Source organism: Momordica charantia (genome assembly GCF_013281855.1).
Source record: "Momordica charantia cultivar OHB3-1 chromosome 6 unlocalized genomic scaffold, Mcharantia_2.0 BLBB01000006.1, whole genome shotgun sequence".
NCBI classification, from domain to species: Eukaryota; Viridiplantae; Streptophyta; class Magnoliopsida; order Cucurbitales; family Cucurbitaceae; genus Momordica; species Momordica charantia.
In genome coordinates this window covers 29,903,383-29,922,745 of record NW_028275164.1, presented here as the reverse complement: position 1 = coordinate 29,922,745, position 19,363 = coordinate 29,903,383, and the positions used below count along the sequence as shown (strand labels likewise).

At 35.6% G+C, this 19,363-nt stretch overlaps 3 protein-coding genes across 3 annotated transcripts in view; all 3 read right to left on the bottom strand.

The window, feature by feature from the left end:
* The window catches only part of TPP2 (tripeptidyl peptidase ii), a 42,738-nt gene extending 34,073 nt beyond the window's left edge, over nucleotides 1-8,665 (bottom strand). Inside the window, exons 1-12 of the mRNA XM_022303265.2 lie at nucleotides 8,182-8,665; nucleotides 7,883-7,961; nucleotides 7,716-7,789; nucleotides 7,061-7,170; nucleotides 6,870-6,950; nucleotides 6,085-6,171; nucleotides 5,085-5,227; nucleotides 4,711-4,861; nucleotides 4,489-4,611; nucleotides 4,296-4,379; nucleotides 3,968-4,155; nucleotides 9-183 (exon numbers count right to left, since the gene is read on the bottom strand). Coding sequence (XP_022158957.2) covers nucleotides 9-183; nucleotides 3,968-4,155; nucleotides 4,296-4,379; nucleotides 4,489-4,611; nucleotides 4,711-4,861; nucleotides 5,085-5,227; nucleotides 6,085-6,171; nucleotides 6,870-6,950; nucleotides 7,061-7,170; nucleotides 7,716-7,789; nucleotides 7,883-7,961; nucleotides 8,182-8,530 — 1,644 coding nt within the window. The 5' untranslated portion in view covers nucleotides 8,531-8,665. The remainder of the gene's footprint in view (nucleotides 1-8; nucleotides 184-3,967; nucleotides 4,156-4,295; nucleotides 4,380-4,488; nucleotides 4,612-4,710; nucleotides 4,862-5,084; nucleotides 5,228-6,084; nucleotides 6,172-6,869; nucleotides 6,951-7,060; nucleotides 7,171-7,715; nucleotides 7,790-7,882; nucleotides 7,962-8,181) is intronic.
* A 2,148-nt stretch (nucleotides 8,666-10,813) lies between these two features.
* On the bottom strand, nucleotides 10,814-13,981 carry LOC111026155 (cytochrome P450 family protein). Its single transcript, XM_022304175.2, has 2 exons — nucleotides 13,715-13,981; nucleotides 10,814-12,356 (listed from the first exon to the last, which is right to left on the bottom strand). The coding sequence occupies exon 2, from the start codon at nucleotides 12,312-12,314 to the stop codon at nucleotides 11,313-11,315; it is 1,002 nt and encodes a 333-aa protein (XP_022159867.1). The 5' UTR covers nucleotides 12,315-12,356; nucleotides 13,715-13,981; the 3' UTR covers nucleotides 10,814-11,312.
* An 834-nt stretch (nucleotides 13,982-14,815) lies between these two features.
* On the bottom strand, nucleotides 14,816-17,806 carry LOC111026167 (sm-like protein LSM2). The gene is made up of 3 exons (XM_088124725.1): nucleotides 17,648-17,806; nucleotides 17,290-17,448; nucleotides 14,816-15,188 (listed from the first exon to the last, which is right to left on the bottom strand). Exons 1-3 carry the CDS (start codon nucleotides 17,648-17,650, stop codon nucleotides 15,069-15,071), a joined length of 282 nt encoding a protein of 93 aa, XP_087980851.1. The 5' UTR covers nucleotides 17,651-17,806; the 3' UTR covers nucleotides 14,816-15,068.
* Nucleotides 17,807-19,363: the final 1,557 nt, after the last annotated feature.

The following is a 19,363-nucleotide window of genomic DNA, read 5'->3' as shown; positions in this document are numbered from 1 at the left end:
GAAAAGACCTTCATTGCACTAATGAGTAATGCAATGCCCCCACAAGCAGATGGAGATGCCATAGAGGTTCCATTCATGAGCATTCGTCTTTGGAGGGTCCACGTAGGAACAGGAGCGACAGCAGCACCCGGAGCACTTATACAAACACCGAGATCTCCATCTGCTGTTGGTCCCCGACTTGACCTACATCCCACATTAATCAAGTTATGACTTATTTGAATTCTGCTGAAGAAAATAAAGTCTCCATAGGAAAGCAGAGACGTTATTTTGAGCTAATTAGACATGGGGTATCCAGCAGTGATACTTGGAGTGTCTGATTTTTCTATTATTTATTTAGCTTTTATAGCTCTTTAATTAAGCCAAGGACTATTTAGAACAAGAACTAAGAAATAACAAATGAAAACTTAAAATATAGTAGTATCCTTTGATGAAATAATATAAGCGTTTTCGAGAAGCACCCGCGCGAGAGGCGGGCACTCGCCTTGGTGCACCTATCGCCTGATGCAAGGCGATCGCCTCGTTGAAGCAAGGCGATCGGCCTTATTTTCATTTTTTTTAAATACGTTTAAAAACTAAAAAAATGTCCTTTAACCCTAATCCAAAATCTCACTGTCTCTCGAGACTTTCACCCTCACTCACCCACCTCTCGCGGCCACTATCTCCGACCATTGCCATTGTCGCATCCTCCTCCTTCATCTGTCACTACTACCATCGCCACCGCTGCTACTACGCTGCCGCCATCGCTAGATCTAGAAGGTTTCTTTTTGGTTTTTTTTTTGTTTTTTTATTTTTTTATTCTTCTATCTTATTTATTTCTTTTCATCTTTTTCATTCCACACCAGATCTTCACCCTAGCTCTTCTTCACTGAAGCTCTTTCCTTCATATTTCTTTAATTTATTTTTTTTGTCTTCTAAATTTCAATTATAATAGGATGGCAGAAGGTGAAAACAAACATGGTTGGTATTGATTTTTTAAACTATATTTGCTATATAAATTTATGCACTATATATATAATTTTTACTTATTTATTAAGGTGCGCCTCGCTTCACTCGGGCGTCGCCTTTTTATCGCCTCTCGCCTCAAGACGATCAAAGGGCTTGTCGCCTTGAAGTGCGTCTTACGCCTCAAAAACACTAGTTCCATTCGATTTGCATTCCATTTGCGCTTCAGGAACGGCCTGATGACTCAGATGCATACATCACTGCACTTCCCCTGTGTTTTCTTGTAGTTCATTCTTTAAGCTCTTGTGTTCCCCTTCCCGACTTAGCCAACGAGAGGAGGGAAGCAACTCAACCAAGATGCGCCATGCTTCAGTTGACTATTCTGCTTTCTCTTCCCGCGCGAGAGGGATCCAAAATCTGAGGAAGCGACTGGAAGGGAAGCATGCCTTGCTTTGGAAAGTGAAAATTCCAAAGATTAAGTTATTCGTGTGGTAGGGTTTACTTGGAAAAGTTAGCATCCTGGATCGTATTCAAAGGACCTCTTCGTTCTGTTTGGGGCCGCAATGGTGTGTTCTTTGCAGGAATGCTTCGGAGGACATGGACCATCTTTTGTGACATTGTTCTTTCTCCCAAGGTATTTGGGGGCGATTTTTTTAATATTTGAGGTGGCTTGGGTTCGTAAGAAGGATTGTGGGGCTATGTTGGGGGAAGTGCTTTTGCCTCCTCCTTTTCGTGAAAAAATGAGTTTTTTGTGGCAAGCTCGTTTCTTTGCTATTTTGTGGGGATTTGGATGGAGAGAAATAATAGAATCTTTAGGGGAGTGAAAAGAGAGGGGAGTCTGTGAGAGATCACATCAGATTTAATGTCTCTTTATTTAATGTTACAGGGTGCCCATTTCATATGTTTTTGTTTTCATTTGTCTCACTAAAAAGTTTGGTTTCTCATTAAAAAAATATAATAATAATCACTGCACTTCCACTTAACACCTATCATGATGATAACCGATTCATTTGCTTTTTACTTATATGTTTTTTCACATATGCTCTCGTGGAATCTTCTAAAAATATCGGTTCGGTTTGCTCCCAAAATCTAACCAAAATGAATCATGAACGCCTCTATCTTTGATGTTTTACGATGTCAACACCGAAGTAATTGTCTAACTGGCTACCGTGGGCTGAATTTAGCTATAATACAATCTAACATACGTCGACCACACTAACACCTTTCGAGGTCATTTATGGTCCCCCCTCCCCCAACAATTTTATATACTGTGGATTCATCGACTGTGAATGAAGTCGATTGCCAATTGTGTGATCGTGATACTATGTTGGTTACTTTGAAGGATTATTTGCATCGGGCACAATAGAAAATGTCTAAGGCAGCCAATGCGAAGCAGCATGATGTCAACTTTGAGGCGCTGGATTGGGTTTATCGATAATCGTCTCTATTTGACCATGACCATCCTAAGTTGGCACCCTGTTTCATCAGACCATTCCAGTTATTGGCACAAGTTGGGAAAGTCGCTTATCAACTTTTTTTACACGAAACCACGCTTTCATGAGAAAAATTAAAAGAACACGGGCATACAAAAAGTAGCCCTACAAGAGGACACCCACTAAAGAAAAGGACTCCAATCCAAAAGAATAACACGTAACTAAGAATTACAAAAGACCTTAGAGACCAAACTCCACAACCAAATAAGATCCCAAACAAACTCCACGGATCTCTCCACTCCCTAAAAATTCTATTGTTTCTCTTTGGCCAAATTCCCACAATGTAGCAAAAAAGCAAGTCTGGCACAAAAATGACCCCTATCACGAAACGGAGGGGACAACAACACCTCCTCCAATATCGCCCTACAATCCTTACTGCGGGTTGAAGACACCCAAAATAAAGAACCGAAGTCATAAATTCTGCACAAACTAACAAGACCACAACAAGTGATCAAGGTCCTCCGAGGCTCCTCTATGGAGCACACACCAATGCAAGCTCAGACATAAAGAATATTGCCTCTAAATATATTCCAAGGTATTAAATTACCCAAGTAAAACCTACCACCAAAAGAACTTAATCTTCTTTGGAATTTTGGCCGACGGAAGAGTAGATGGGGAGCTCAAAATATGGAAATAGAAACTGCTGGAAAAACTCCTAAAAGGGGTGGGACCACACCAGCACATCCATCCCCAGAAAGGAACAACACCACACCTCAGACAGCAATAGCTAACTGCTTCTGCCATGTCCGGGAGGGAATCAACAGTAGTCATATCATTGAGAAAGAGATGTGGGGGAGGCAACCGTATCAACAACATAAGTTGAGCCATCTTTCAACTTTTTTTAATTAAATAAAAATCTGCACATTGGCTAGAAGGACAGTCATCCTAAACTTCAGAATCATCTTGAAGCAAGGAAAACTTTATAGACTTGTGGGTAAAATTTTTAATTAAATAAAAATCTGCACATTGGCTAGAAGGACAGTCGTCCAAGGTTTGAAGAAACTTCCGAATCATCTAGAAGCAAGGAAAACTTTATAGACTTGTGAGTACGAATTTGGTTCGAGATTTGAATAAAATCCTGAAGGTGAGGGTGTTTCTAAAGAAAATCGTTGTTTTAAGTTTTTTTAAGATCAATTTGCTGGGTTGGTTTGCGCTTGTCTTTGGACTTGGGAAGAGCGAGTGTGTAAGGAATTGGCGGTAAAGATCATGTCAGAGGGTTTTTAAGATTTTCTGGCTGCAACAGAATGGGTTGAAGTGAAGTTCGGGAGGTATTACAGTCTGGAGGCCGAGGAATGGGCTGAGGTAGAAAGACCAGCCTACAAATTTTTGGGCAAGGAAAAAGCAGAGGGCCAATTCCAAAAGGAAATTTCCTTCCATAGTATTTCAAATATACATTTTAATTAATTTGCCTGTTTTAGCTCTCATGTCCTCATATTTTAGAAAATGGTGGCATCATGTCTGTATTCCATGTCCATATCCATGCTTGATAAAGAGTCACTAAGCAAGATGTTAAGAATCAGTGTGAGAGATACCAAGTATATTCAAGCCCTTCACTTGGAGCTTCAACCACACAATGAGCACCAGCAGCCATCGATGGGGAGACATATGCACCGACTCCTATAATGCTTGAACTTGTTCCACCAGGAGCACCAACGGTATTCAAAGCTGGCCCACTATTACCAGCACTGCTCACGAATATTAACCGGTACTTGTTTACTGCCTACCATTAGGGATTTAAAATATCCACACTGATTAAAATAGAATAAAATTGAGAGGGAGGACCAAAAGTTGTGATTATATAAGAAATCCAGGTGAAATCAAAATCGTGTCAGCTTCAATCATCATGTTCAGAATTGGTACCTCATTAACAAGGTCGATAAAGCGACCATAGTCTGGAAGTAATGTCGGCTCACCATAACTCATATTTATGAGGTCACATTTATGCTGAAAAATATGAATAATGGCCAGAATAAAAAGAACAACCACATATATTAAGGAATACACTATGACGTTATCTTAAAAGAACGACAATCAAAAGGGTACTGTGAGCTACCTCCACAGCTGCTATCAGGGCTCGAGTCAGCCCAGTTCCAGTCTCCATTGATCCTAAACGTGTATCTCCAATTTTACAAGATATTAGTTGTGCCCCAGGAGCAACTCCATTCAACAAGGGTTCCTAGCAATAATCAGAATATTTAAAGAAAAATCACCATGTATGTCTTCTTCAAAAAAATTTCTTTTTCAAAAGATAAAGGGAAATACTATTCTATTGCACCTTTGGGTGGAAAGCAGCAGTAATACCAGCAACGTGAGTTCCATGAGGGGAGCAATCCGTAACAATACTTAATATATTTCCCTCATCATACACATTAACAACAAATGTACAAGCATCCAACTTGCTAAACACGCCAAACTTTCTTTCAATCCTGTCACCATCAATTTAACAATAAGATACTCCAATTGTATGGTTTTCCAAAAACTGTATCCTCACACAAAATAACCTACAATGATAAAGGAAAATAGATGTATCTTCTTCAACAAATGAATTGACTAGAACCTTTAGTAACTTAAGTTAACTGATTTTAGAAAAATGCCTATAACCCAAATTTATGATATTCAGAGATTGTTTTCACTTGAACATAACCTTACTTATAATTTGTTAGTGATACAAAGTTGGCAAGTTTTCCAGAGTCTGGCTCGTCCTCGAGGCTTTGTGTGTCAAGAGCTACCCTCCATACTTCTCCATCATGCCAAACAACAGCATCAATGACTGGCCCCTTGTCATCATAGCACTAATGCATAACAAAACATGTCTAAAAAAAATGAGAAAAAATTTTGGGTACATTACACACAACGGAAACCGATATACACTGAACTTTCACTTCATGTACAACTTTAAATGTTACATTAATAAAAGACTTCATCGACCACCTACTTCCATAAACAAACTAGAAAAACACTCTACAGAAACTTCATAATAGGCCCTATGCATCAGACCAGCATACACATAGCTAAAGGTTCATTTATGATACCCCAGGAAAAAGTGACCCCAAATAAAATGGTGAGATATCACAAATATGTGTATACATGTGAGGTTCTACTCTCCAGGGTGAAGTCTGAAGAACCTGAATCACTCTCAAAACTCTCAAAAACCCAAAAACAAAAATGAGGATTGGAAGGTTCTTATCGGTTTGTTGTTTTTATCGTGTTTCTGAGAGGGCAAAATTCAATGGTAAATAACAAGTCCTGGTAACATGGATAGATTTCCCAGTAATCAGCCATTTGCTAGATTGGTGGAAGGTCGATCCTAGGATCAACATATATGCCTCATAGTCATACGTATCCCAGATAATATGATGCCATGAGTACATTAACTCCTGGGATATTTAGTACTTCTGAGCAACCATTAAATGCAAAAAGGGTGACATGGAAGCACCAGAGTTAAAACTTTAAGCAAAGAGGTTAAGAAGGTTCTCATAAACTTATAATTTGTTTTCTTTGCCCCTAGCCCAATTTCAGATTTCTCCATACATCATCTCCAACTAATTTGGGAGTCGACTCCATTTTTATTATGGAATTAAAGAGTTTACCTATCGACCATTTTCATAGTCGAAGTTTTATAACACACTGAAACACTAACACAACTTACATCAGCCTGTTTTTTAAGAATATCAACTCGGTTTTGGAGGTCCTCGCGAACCCTTTTCAAATTTGGGTCCTCCACCTTGGTGTGTTTCTGAAACAAGGATGTCATAAAAGCTATTATCAAGGTTAAATAAATAATTAGCATGCAGTGTAAATGTGCAATTGTGCTAACATCCTTTGAAAACCTTTGACTAGGAAATATTTCAACCAGTTATGCTCTTTTTTTTTTTTAACAAAAAACCGACTTTTCATCGAAAAAATGAAAAGGAACAATAATTGTTCAAGGATACAAACTCTAGTGAAAAAGAAACATAAAAACAAAATATAGAATCTAAATAACAGAATTACAAGGCCAAATAAAAACATCCAGTTATGCATTTAAATTACTTCAACATTAAAACTACTAAATTAGTAAGCCAACTCTCCCGAAATATTTTGGCGAACCTGCAAGCAGTGACGTGACATGAAAAAATTGGAACATTACATTAAAAGTTTAAAAAAGAAAACAAATAAAAACAACACAAGTAAAAATAAAGTAATGAATTGACTAAATATACTTATAAAAATAAGTATTAAATAGCTAATAATTTCTTCAACTGATTGAATAATGGCTATAAATATAGAAATTTAATTACTGTTCGGGGAAAAAAATAAGAGGGGAAAAACTTTACTAGCACTACTAATGCTAGTATAAGCACTTCAATCAGTTATCCTTCAAGACCTGCTACAGATATTCAATGGAAGTTAACATGAAAAGGTGAAAGTTAGCAGGCTGTATAGTCAAAAAACCTGATCAAAATCATCAAGAATCTTCACAGCCTTCGCAATCTCCTCCTGGTTCTTTTCATCCCAAACCTTCTTTCTCTCTCTCTGTGCAGTCAAGTGTAAAAAGATGAAGGAAACTCCAAGATTAAGTTTTCCTCCTACAAAATAATTAAGTCCTGTACGTGTCTCAAAAACAGGCAAAACTAAATTCTCACCTTCAAACGAGAAGTCAATGTGTCCGTAAATAACTCATAGACCAGTTTATAGCCCACATGCCACTCGCCAGAAGGGTTGTTCCACGAAGAATTGACAACCAAAGAAGCCCCTAATCAGAGTGATTAGTATGATGAGAACATTGTGAGGCTGAAGTAAAAACACTGCCCAACAAGTAAGAGCATAGAAAACATGGAGAATAAGAAAGAAAGAGAGAAAGAAATATGCTCCAGCCTCCAGCTACATACTGTTTAATAGTTGGGCAACGCAGTGAGGGTTGGACACTTGGGACAAGAAAGAACAAGTATAATAAAATTCTTAAAACAATTTAGATGTAGTTTGAAGCAAGAACATCAAATTCAAGATCTTGACGCAAGATCCTCTTACAAATAATCCAAGGCTATATCATTATCCTTGGAACCTTCTCTCTTAGCCGTAGGGCTAGGCAACTAACTCTAAGAAGCCTTATATTAGGAAATAAAATATTTTATGGTATAAAATCCACGTTGTCTACAAGCAACCATTATCAAACATCTATTCCACAGATTTATTAATGGTAGCTGAGCAAATCAGCAAAAGGTGGTCTAGAAAATATAAGTGTTCAAATTTCAATTTGTAAAAATCCATTGGCTGTTTAACAAAATTATTAGCATGAACCTGAAGCTCCAATAATGCAACCATCTGCCTCTGCCTTCACCACCTTCGAGATATCAACATCGCCACTCCCCGTACTGACATAAAAAAATATATATTATGAATGTTATATTAGAATCGATGCAACCGCGATAATAATAAGAAGAAGAAGAATATGCATCCCTTCATACCAATCAAGAATATCCAATATCTTTGGCTTTCCATCCGACGTCACTTGTAATCCCGCAGCAGCAGGGTCAACACCACTATCTGAGAAGAAACACCAGGATATAGTAAAACATAACCACTTCCAATAATCAATCTAACGATCTTTAAGCTCCAGTAGTGAAGAAAAAGAACAAGAATATAACAGCGAGCACTACAACATTTCTCAAATCCAACACAGAATAACGACAAGAAAAAAACAGATCAAGCCGAGTAAGCCTGTTATTAATCATCATATGAGAGTGCAAAAAGGTGAATACAGTACCAAAGATCGCAATCAGGGCGCCACGGCCATCGAACTCCGGATTGGCCTCGATGAAGCGGTCAGCAGCGGTTTCCTTCTTAGGCATTAAGGAGGCCAAGAACGAAGACTCGGTGAGGTTGAAGGCACGGAAATCACCACCGTCAACGTCGCCGTCGGCACCGCCAGCAGAAGGCATTGCCTTGGTTCCTCTTCCACTGAAGCTCCGCTTCGTACTTCTTGCTCGGCTTCCGATTCTGGAGCTGATATAAAGACGAGTAGAAGGAGAAGGAAGTGAGAGGGAGGAGCAGAAGGAGAATGGGGAAGGGGAGGGCAGAATGGGGAAGTGGAGTAGAATGGGTGTGTTTTGCATGGGCTTGGGAAGGGTGTTTCGGTAATTTGGGCGTTGAAGTGGTGGCCGTGGCTGCGGTGGTGCTGCCGCAGCGGAGGTGGAGATGCTGAGCGGGGGACAGGTGGTGGAGGCCGACAGTGGAATTGTAGATTAGGGGGGCTAGGATCTCACGTGCTGCCAAATTATGTAATTATTTCCCTATTTTCTATGATTATAAATATCTACTTTTATCTCCTTTTTGATAAAATATCTCTTTCTTGTTATCAAAATATATATATATCTTTTCTTTTTTGGAATAATATTTCTTTTTCTTTAAACTGTTGTGTTGTATTGGAAATGTTTAAATTAAACATGTTTCGCATCGAAGTCATCATGGTACTTTCTTTCGAATTAGACTGCTGTTTATTAGAATATGAATCTTTGCATTTATTCTCAATGATACTTTTAAAAATCTTATTCTTTCTCACCCACCCATTGAATACCACGTAAATAAAATTATTTTATCATTAGAAATTAAACAAATAATTACAAATTTATTTAGAAAAAGATATTTAATTAAGAAATGATTTTAAAACTTATACTGAAAAAAAAAAATAGGAGGAAAATCTGATCCCTTGATTTCCAGTGGAAAATCCCCACTTCTCTTCAAAATTTTGTGGAGAATTTTGCAGAATTTTGGAGTTAAATGGAACTCATCCCCCACCTCGTCCGGTGAACATTCCCTAGGTCAATACACTTATCTATTATAATTTGATGGCGAGATAATTTCATCTTAGAAAGAGAAGGAGCCTAGTCACAAAGTTCTCGAAGCTGAAGATCCCTCGATTCAAACTCTAGTGGTATAAATTTTTTTTAGTTGTTCTTGCATTACTTATGATTGTAAGTTTGTTAGCACGTAGTGTCAATAGTCTCATTTTTTGTCCCACCGAATAAAGATTGAATCATCTGTGCGACAGATTTACCCGAGGAAGCGGTCAAAATTCTGAACAGTGGTACCATAGTGATGAACTTGAGCTTTTATTTTATTGGTTCAATTTCTTAAAAAAAAAAGAGTTACTTGCTCCTTTAGAGTCATATATAAATGTTTCATTTTATTTATATATTTAAAAAAAATATGTTAGTATATATTTTTTTAGTACAACATGTCAAGAGAATTCAAACTCGCAACCTCTTAATATGTCAATTACTGCTAAGTTGTGCTTGTTTTGACAAAAATCAAAAAAATATAAACACAAAAAATGCGAGTAAACACGACTTTCCTACCCATGTATTTTTTAGTTTAGTTCTTTTTCTAGTCTTGCGAACTTTTAAAATATTTTCATAATATAAGTCAAGATTCAAAGATTAAAAATTAAAATAAAATAAAAACCAAAGATTGGCAAATAACATCACAAAGTGTGAGAATGCCAGAAAATTTTCTAAAAACTAAAACTAAAATTAAAATGTATCTAACAAACACTAGAGGTTGCATTATTTTTCTTCCCATCAGCATATCATTACATAATCAAATGAACTTCCAGCACATCTAAGTTAAATAAAAAAGAAAGATAGAAAAAGAAAAAAAGCTAAAGTACCGTGCTCCCTGTACTTTTATTATATATTTTTTTTTCCTGTTCATATTCGTCCTCTTACGTTTAAAAGGTTTATTTTAGTGTGGTTCAACTTTAGTTCATCTTAATCTATGTATTTTTTTTATAATACAAAGTTATAGCTACACTTCAAAAAAATATATTGAATGTAGTGTTGTGTTGAAATTGTATAATTGAAAACATAAGATAAAATTATAATTAAGAGACTAAAACGATCACTTTTTAGAACTGCAGTAACAAAAATGAAATTTTCGAAAATACAATCATCAAAATGAATATTTTAAAAGTACAAATGCTAAAATGAATAAAAAAATAGTATTTTAACGCAGAGAAAAAAGGGCAAATTTTTTTGAAAAAAAAAATTAAATAAATAAAGTAATTCAGATTGATAAAAAGATATAAATTAATCAATCATCTTGGCATGGAGTGGGGCAGGAGATGATGTTGCACGTTCAGTGGAAATATCTTAACAGTACAAACAAAAACTCAAAACCATCACTGCGGCTATTAATTCAGCAAACTATAATGCATCATTGAAACAAATGGGAGCATAACAAAATTGAGTTTTGGTAAAAAAGACAAAAACATCCTGGGTTCAAATCCTCGCACCTAAAAAAAGAAAAATTAAAAGACCACCAAGAATTTTGTGGGTTTTAGACATGAGCATTTTTTATGTCCAAAACCCTGACTCCTGTAATATTCTATTCAGAAAAAAGACACAAGTTAGCATCAATATATTAATGAATTTGAATCATCAATATCAACATCAATCTATTATTTTTCTATAACACAATCTTTTATACACATACACTGCTAATTCAACGAGAAATAAACATAGGCAACATACACAACCATCACGTTCCCCTAGGTTTCACATTCCTTTTTCGTATGCCTACTTCTAGACTTGTTTGAGCCACTGAGATTTTATGCGAATCTCATATCAAAGTAAAAAGTACTCATGGGTTTGGGATGAACTTTGAGAAGGCAAAAAGTATTTTTAGTCAATTAAAAGTACTTTTAAAACATTTCATAGTGTTTCGGTTTAATCATAAAAAAGATTTTTCAAGATTCTAAAAACACTCGAACCAAGATGAGAAACACCTGAGTAATGCTTCTTTTAAAAAGTGCTCGGAGAAGAAGTGTTTTTACTTAAAAAGTAATATTTTCAAAAGTTATCCCAAACACACCGTACCCTTACTTTGTGATCAACAATATCACGAACCATTAGAGACAATTTCCTGCTTACGAGATGGAGAGGCAAGACCTGCAAACCAAGCAACCCTCATGAGTTGAACACCAAGTATCAGCACCCACCAGGAAACCAATCCTCTAATTGTGTGCATCATCCAGGCCGGTGCACTGAGCTCAGCCCCGAGTTTCAACCCTCTCATGAGCTGCAAAATCCGATAACCCTCATATACGATCGGAGTAACCAGCCAAACGGGCGATCGCCAGCGCCATGTCAGCATTTCGGTCAAAACCTGTACTGAAAGGAGCAGAATATAGGGACCCAATAGAACTGCCAAGGAGATGAAAGGCAGCTGGGGTTGAATCAACCCACTTTCAGATCCATAAAGCATCACTAAAGGGATCACATATCCAAACACATTTGCAACCATGTTCCAGAACTGGTAACTGAAAGGAGCCTCGCTGTTCATGGCTTTTATTGGTTGTTTAGGCCGGGCACAAGCATCAGCCATGAGAAGAAAAAGCGTAGCGCCAAGGTTATAGAGGCAGTCGAGTCCAATCAAAGAGAGGAGGCTGGCTACATTGGGACCGAGAAATACAGATGACATGGGAAGCCACAATGTCGGGGCCATGCCTGTTGTCAGGAGAAGAGAAGGCCCCAAAAGCCACATTGGCCATTTGAAGAACTGCAAATGCACCTCTGGTTGATTACTTACCCCCGTAACCTCTTTAATCTCTACTTCTGGAACTTCAGTTGTGCTATCAGCATTAAGGCTTTCAAAAATATTATCGGTTCTTTTCAAGAAGCTGTCATCCGCTTCATTGTTGGAAGCATACGTGATTGGTGCAGGTTCCCAAGGATTACTTTGTGTGCAGCAAATTGGAGGATGTCTTGTATGAATAAAGCGGTGGCGGAGAGCGAATGCATTGAGCACCTTTGGGAACTTGAATGTCTTGAAGTTTCTTTGGTGGTACCAGGGTATGGTAATAGATAGAGGACGTGATACTGATACCACTCCTTGATTCATAGTTAGTCCAACAAACTGGTGAATGAACTATGCTTTCATTATCTGAAAGATCCAAATAAAAAGAAAGAGAGAAAGAAATGGCTATTAGAGAAACGGCGTTGACTTAACGCTAGTTTTTACTCAAGCGTTATGATGTATGGAAGCTCAAAACAGAAATAAATATCAAGGCTTGAACTATCAATCAATAGAAAGGTAGCACACTGGCCATGACATCTCCCTCCAAATCTAGCATATTTTCAATCAGGAGTTATGTCAAATCAAACGGTTAGTAGAAAAGGCTTTCTTAAATATATATGAGAGAGAGAGAGAGAAGCCGAACTTTCATAGGAAGAAATGAAAAAATATACATGCGTGAGTAAGATAAAGTCTATTAACAAAGGAGCCTAAAAACGATATAAAAGAGCCCCAATTTTCTAGAATAAAAGAGAAAGGATAATTACAAAACTTACAGATCACACACACCACACCAACAGAAAGCCATGGAACCTAGTTACAGACCACACCTCCCTAATAACTCTCAACTCTCTAAACATTCTACTATTTCGCTATTAAATACTCTAAAAGATAGGAGAAAAAAAGTTACACTCTAAAGGGCCTTATTGTCCCGAAACAAAAGGTGGAACAACACCATACCATTGACCAATACACACAGTTTGTTATCAGAAATCCCAAAAACAAATATGATCTAAATTCTCATAAGCACATTTACATGAGACCAATGTTTGTATCTTTGAACATTTTATGTTCCTTTTCATTTATCAATGAAAAGTTTCTTCAAATAAAAATCTAAGTCAAAATTTGAAAACTAAAAACAGTAGTTTTCAAAAACTTTATTTTGTTTTTGAAAATTGGCTAAGAATTTTAACTTGTTTTAAAGAAAGGTGACCAAAGGAATTAGTAGGTACAAGCATAATTTTTAGAAAGAGAAAACATAAAGGAATTGGCCGGCCTTAATTAGTTGAGTTTAATTCATAACAAAGATAATTAGAAAACACACCTCGCAGGTTTTTTTTTTTTTTTGAAACAACCTCGCAGGTTAAACACCAATATGAGGCTACTGATACTAAGAGACACTAAAACATCATACGAGAATAAGATATAAAAAAGAAAGCAGATGAAATAATCGTGACAAGAACAGAAAAAAATAAAATAAAATGAGAAGAAGCAGGAGAAGAATAATATACTAGTGGCAATCAGTCAGCGGAGCAGAGTCGGTTTTCTGATTATGTGATTATAAGCATAATCAAAGGAGAGTAATTATATCAGTACGAATAACATGTTTGTGATCAATACGCGAGGTCATAATAAACAACTCTGATTCTTAATGTACCAGAATATACTGAAATTCAAGCATATTTAATCACATGTTACAATTACAACTAAAATGGTTGAACACTCACCTTGCCTTAACAGAGAACTCAGCTCAGAAACGGAATAAGAATTGTTAGAATCAGCTGCTTTGAACGAGCGGTAGCTGTTAGGGCAACGCTAACCGACCGATTGCCTCAAAATCTCAACCAAAGCAAGTTGAGAATCAAAAGTGTGAAAGAGAATCAAGAGATTGCACCTCCGAAATTGTGAGAGAGATAGAGATTGGTAGAAATTGTGATGAATCGAAATCGAAGACCGTGAGGCTTTTTTTTTCTCTTCTTTTTCGAGAGGACTAGAAATCACCAATTGTAAATTTATTTTGGACAAAATTACCCTTCCTACACTAAATGTTATTTTTTAGATTTTTATTTTAGCAAATACAAGAAAATCCTCGGAGATTAAGATTACAAATTCAAAATCAAACAAATTAACTTAAAATTACGATATAATTGTTTCAAAACAAACCAAAAACACTAAATTACTATTTTTCATCTACAACTCCTGAAGAGATTGGAAGTTTTTGGAAGTTTTTCAAAACTTTTAAAAATCAAATTAAACAACTTAGTATACTAGAAAAGATGAAATAAAATAAAAACATAATAATAAATTTAACCTTATTAGAGATGAATTTACTATTCTATATTCGATTGAAAGAAGACTTGAATGGAACGATTATGGCTAAAGGAATCAAGCTAGTTACTGCTAGAACAACAAAACCTTAGAACTAAGAAGAAGAAAATAAAAACAGGGCAAAAAAGTTCAAATGGTGAGAGATTAGGGAGTAAATAAAATTTTAGAATATATATATATATATATGTAATGAAAAGTGGTTCCGTTTTACCGAACCAAATTGAATATTTGAGATATGTGGTTCCATCACAAATGCAAATTGCAAGGGTACATTCCTGAAATTCTTCTCCTCTTTACTATTTTGTAGTATCAAATTTGATTGTGTGCTCTCTATCAAGCGCATGAAATCATTAAAATAATAGGAATAATTGACTAACAAATTGAGTTTTCTTTAATCTCAATCTTGTTCCTTCTTATTCTTTTTTTTTTATTGGCATGTGTAACACTAGCAACACTGAAATCTATGTCAACATAAACATAACTCAACTGACACATGTTCCTTTGCATGAGGTCAGAAGTTCAAACTCTTATACCTCGAATCTGTTATATGCATTCACAACCAAACTCGAACTCTGAGACCTCCGCTTTGGTTTCACTTACACATGTTAATAAGAATGTCATTAGATTCTTTCCATAGAATAAAGTGTAGCAACTACAAAGTACAAACTTCTAATAGTCTCGCAGTGTATACTGAAGGAAAGGTGCACCATCAATTATGATGCAATTCCAAACAAGCTTTCAAACTAACTGACATTAGCCACCCCGAGCCTCGCGTCTTGTGGCATCATGCAAGAGCTCGATATCAACACCATCTGGCGGAAGTTGAACATATCTCACCACCGACCCCCTGATAAAACAGTTTCTCACTGAAAGCTGAAATGAGAGAAATTTTGCACGATTAGTTCAAGACAACAACAAAATTACAGGCAGCAGATTACAGAATGGATTGGGGGCTCAGTAAATTTAAGACCACAGAGCAGAACAAAATGAAAAAATGGATTTTCAGATGTTCATTTTTCTTTCTTCTTTCTTATATATATTAGAAATTTGCAGATGTCCTTGGTCACGTAAAAACAGAGAGTATTCACCAACCATAAAAGAATCGGCAACCAACAGGCAACAACAGTAAGCCTTCCTACCCCCTACAGTTCAGACTTTTTGTTATGTGACCGAAGTGTAATTTCAGATTGGCTTGTATCAAGAAAGGAGAATAAAAACAAAATTCATTCCACAATGAACAAGAACTAGATGCTGGGAAAAAAGGCAAAGTTCCCGTTCCTACACTGCAAACTCATTCTTATATATCCAATGCCCATCATATGGTATCTTTTAAACCAAAGTTTACACACCATGGCCATTATTGGTTTCAAAATTTTACTCTTTCTTCAAAACCGTGGCCTTACAGGAAGCCACAGGAGAATTTAAATTCTATCAGAAAACAGATATTGAACAGACAGGCTAAAGAAAGAAGATGGTACCTTTGTAATAAGTAGTATTAAACTAAGTTTTGGTTCAAAAAACAAAAAACCACCACAGCACTTAGGCTATACATTTAGTTACACAATCTATAAAACTACATTCTTGATACAAAACGAGTGTTTTTGGTCTGATTTGTCTGAAGATGGTCCATTTCTGTAACCACTATTTATTGGCCTCTTCTGTATCTTGTTCAAAAAAAATTTTCTCGGCCTCTTCATGTATCTGCATGAGTATTAAATGAGTGTTCTTCCCCACTCGTTAGTAACGCAACTGGCATTTAGGCTCCGGAACAAAAAACTCTACCCGATTCAAAAAGTTTTGAAGATGATCATCCTTTATTTATAGAGGACAAGAGGTAGCTTAGCTAACTAACAAATAGAAAAACTAACTAACTAACTAAAAGCAATTAATCCACAAAACTACTTGGCAAACATATCAATCTCCAACTAAAAATAATTAATAAATTGTAGCTAAAAAACAACAATTAATACCAAACAAATTCTACTAATCTCCTACATCAGAAGTTGAGTAGTTGGGGAAAAAATCATGAACTAGAGACCACATGCACCTGATAGTCCATAAGAACTAGTCTTTTAGATTCCTAGTGGGATTAGAAAATCAAATTAAGCTCAACCAGGAAACCCTCTACTTTCACAAATGCTTCCCACTTCTCTCTTAAACAATTCACATTGATTGATTCCAAAAAAATATAATAGATTCATAGTCAATCCGAGCATAGCTCTATAGATAAGCCACCTACTACCTTCCCTTCCATAATGCTGAATTATTTTATCTCCCATCTCCACATTTATGTACTATATAAATATATATAACAGATTCAGAGAACCTAAGTGCTACGTTGACCTTTACCATCGTCAAAGTTATCACACTGATAATTTTTTACTTGTATCGAAAATTTAGATTAGGAGTGAAATGTCCTCGTTATCCACAAAGAAAAACATAAACAAGACTCGCACTAAATATAATCCAAAACCTTGTTACCCTTCCCCTTCAAAATCAGCAAGAAAGAAACAAATGGTCCCTGATAGGATTTCTAGCCAAGTGACATTAGAGAACTCCACCGAAATTGGGAACCACCCACAAAGTTACTACTAGAAATCTTCCCCTAAAGAAAATTCAAGAAAGGGAAATGGATGAAAAGACAATCAATGTTCTCAATTTAGACAGTACATAATTTAAATGTTAAGGTGACGATATCAAACGGTGCTACAAATAATCTGTGAACTGTAACCATATATCATACATCTCGCCACAGAATAATATGTCAATTAATAGAATGAAACGAGCATAAAGAGGTAAGGGGAATAAAAATTAAGCAGAAATGAAGAGAATGAAGGTGCCAATCATAAATTTTAAACCTAAACAAATAAAAACAAATCCGTCAAAAACGCAGGTCTCATCACAATGCGTGAGCGCAAAAAATAATCAATCAATTATATCGCTTAAATATAATACAAGTAAAGAAGTTAGATACCATATGAGGGTATTTGTCTTGATCAACAACCCTCGTGTTTTCAAGTTTGATGTTGAGATATTGATCGACAGAGTGCAAAGTTCCTCTAATCGCTAGGTCGTTCTTCAACTCGACCGTCACCTCTCTGCCCACCAAATCCTTGAAGTACGAGAAAAACAACTGACGAGCAAAACCCAACCCAAATTTCAATATAAACCAAAGATTTTAGAAATCGTAAAGGATCTGAGATACGAGGGAACAGAAAAAGAAAAACACAAAACAAAACAAAAAAACAAACAAACAAACAAGAAAGAACCAACGGCTTGAGCACTGAAGTGCGATGAACAATGGCGACACCGTTGGGCGAGGGAGAAATTACCATTTTCGCTATAGGTTTGAGGTGCTGGCCTTCAGTTAATTCGCGACGATCAACGACTGGTGAAGGTTCAAATGCCGCCCGAACTACTAATAAGAGGAGGGAAAATGAAATTATTAGGGATCATCAAACCAACACGAGGGTTTTTTTTTTTTTTTTTTTTCCCTCTTCTTTTTAGTAAATCAACCATGGGTATTGGGTAGGTATGGTTTTAACCCCTAAGTCGGCAGTTTATTACTGTTGTCATGTTTACGCGTGATTTTAGCTGGTTAGATTTACTTTCACCAATAACTTACTGTCATTTTAAAAATGATGTTTTGTAATAATTCTCAAGTACGAGTAGGAATAATCAAAGATAAAGAATATATCAAGTAATTTATCGGAGATACCATAGATGCAAAATCTAAAAAGATAATCTAAATAGAACCACAGTCGTTCTTATGTGGCTCAAAAATTGAAATTATATTATTAAACTAATGTGGTATAATTTACAAATTAAAGTTTTTTTTTTCAATACAGTAAATTAAGAGTATAAGAGTTTAAACATCCAACCTCAAATAAAATACTAGATGTCAATTATCATTGCATTACGTTCATATTGACTTTTAAAAACTTAACTAAAGTTTGTTATATAGTCTAAGAACTCAAATATCTTTTTTTTTTAATAATGGTAATATTTAAATTTATTTTTAAAATAATATTAGTTTGAAAATTATTAAAAATATATATTACTTAAAAAATAGTTCCGTCACTAGGTTGTTTCTTCGAGATACAACTAAGTCCATTTCAACTCCTCTTCAAAGTACTTATATACAAAATAATTTTATTTAAAAGTACTATTTTCAAGATTATCCGAAAGGCACTCTAATATTCATCGCAACATCATATTTGAAAATTCATAAATGATAAATTTGAATATTATTTATCAAGGTTTAATTATTTTGTTGGGATGTGTGTAAAATCATCCATTTTAGGCCAATTATACCTCGCGTCATTATTTTAAACCGATGATCAAATTATATATTATTAAATCTAGGGTCAATTACAAATTTAAATGTGTCCCTATATTAAAATTAATAACAAAAAGTGAGAAATCACAAATAATGTCACACGACCTCTAGATTAGATTTAATGGGTTGAATTGTGTCATACAAAATTTATAAATTTATCGGATTACAATTTGGCCTAAAGCACAAATTACTCTTGGCTAAAAAAAATAAAATTACTATAAAACTATTGTTGTTGATTGATAACAGACTTGACCAAATTTGAATGAGTATGAATCAACCTGAAGGGTTGGTCGGGGTCTAAAGTCACTCAAGCTCGGATTTCGGGGTTGAGTCTAAAATCGCTCAATATCACACCTACTTAAATTAGATTGGATGAAATGACCTAAACATAGTCCAGACCTAAAGAAATACTTTGAATCAAACTAGAGAATTGAAACTTCCCAACGAATAAATGCCACTATTTTTCTAAGTTATTTCAATTTATTTGCGATTTCGTTCCACGAAGAAAAAAGGGGATAGTCATTGTAGAATGAGAACGACCTACAACACCATAAATCTCTTTCTCGTAGCCTATTATTATGTCTGAAACCATATAAATTTACCACCTAATTCGGAGTTAATGTCACACCATAAATTAACGGTAGATTAACCATAATGATCAAAATAAATCATAAATCATTTTACAAAATACATCACTAAAATGGACAAA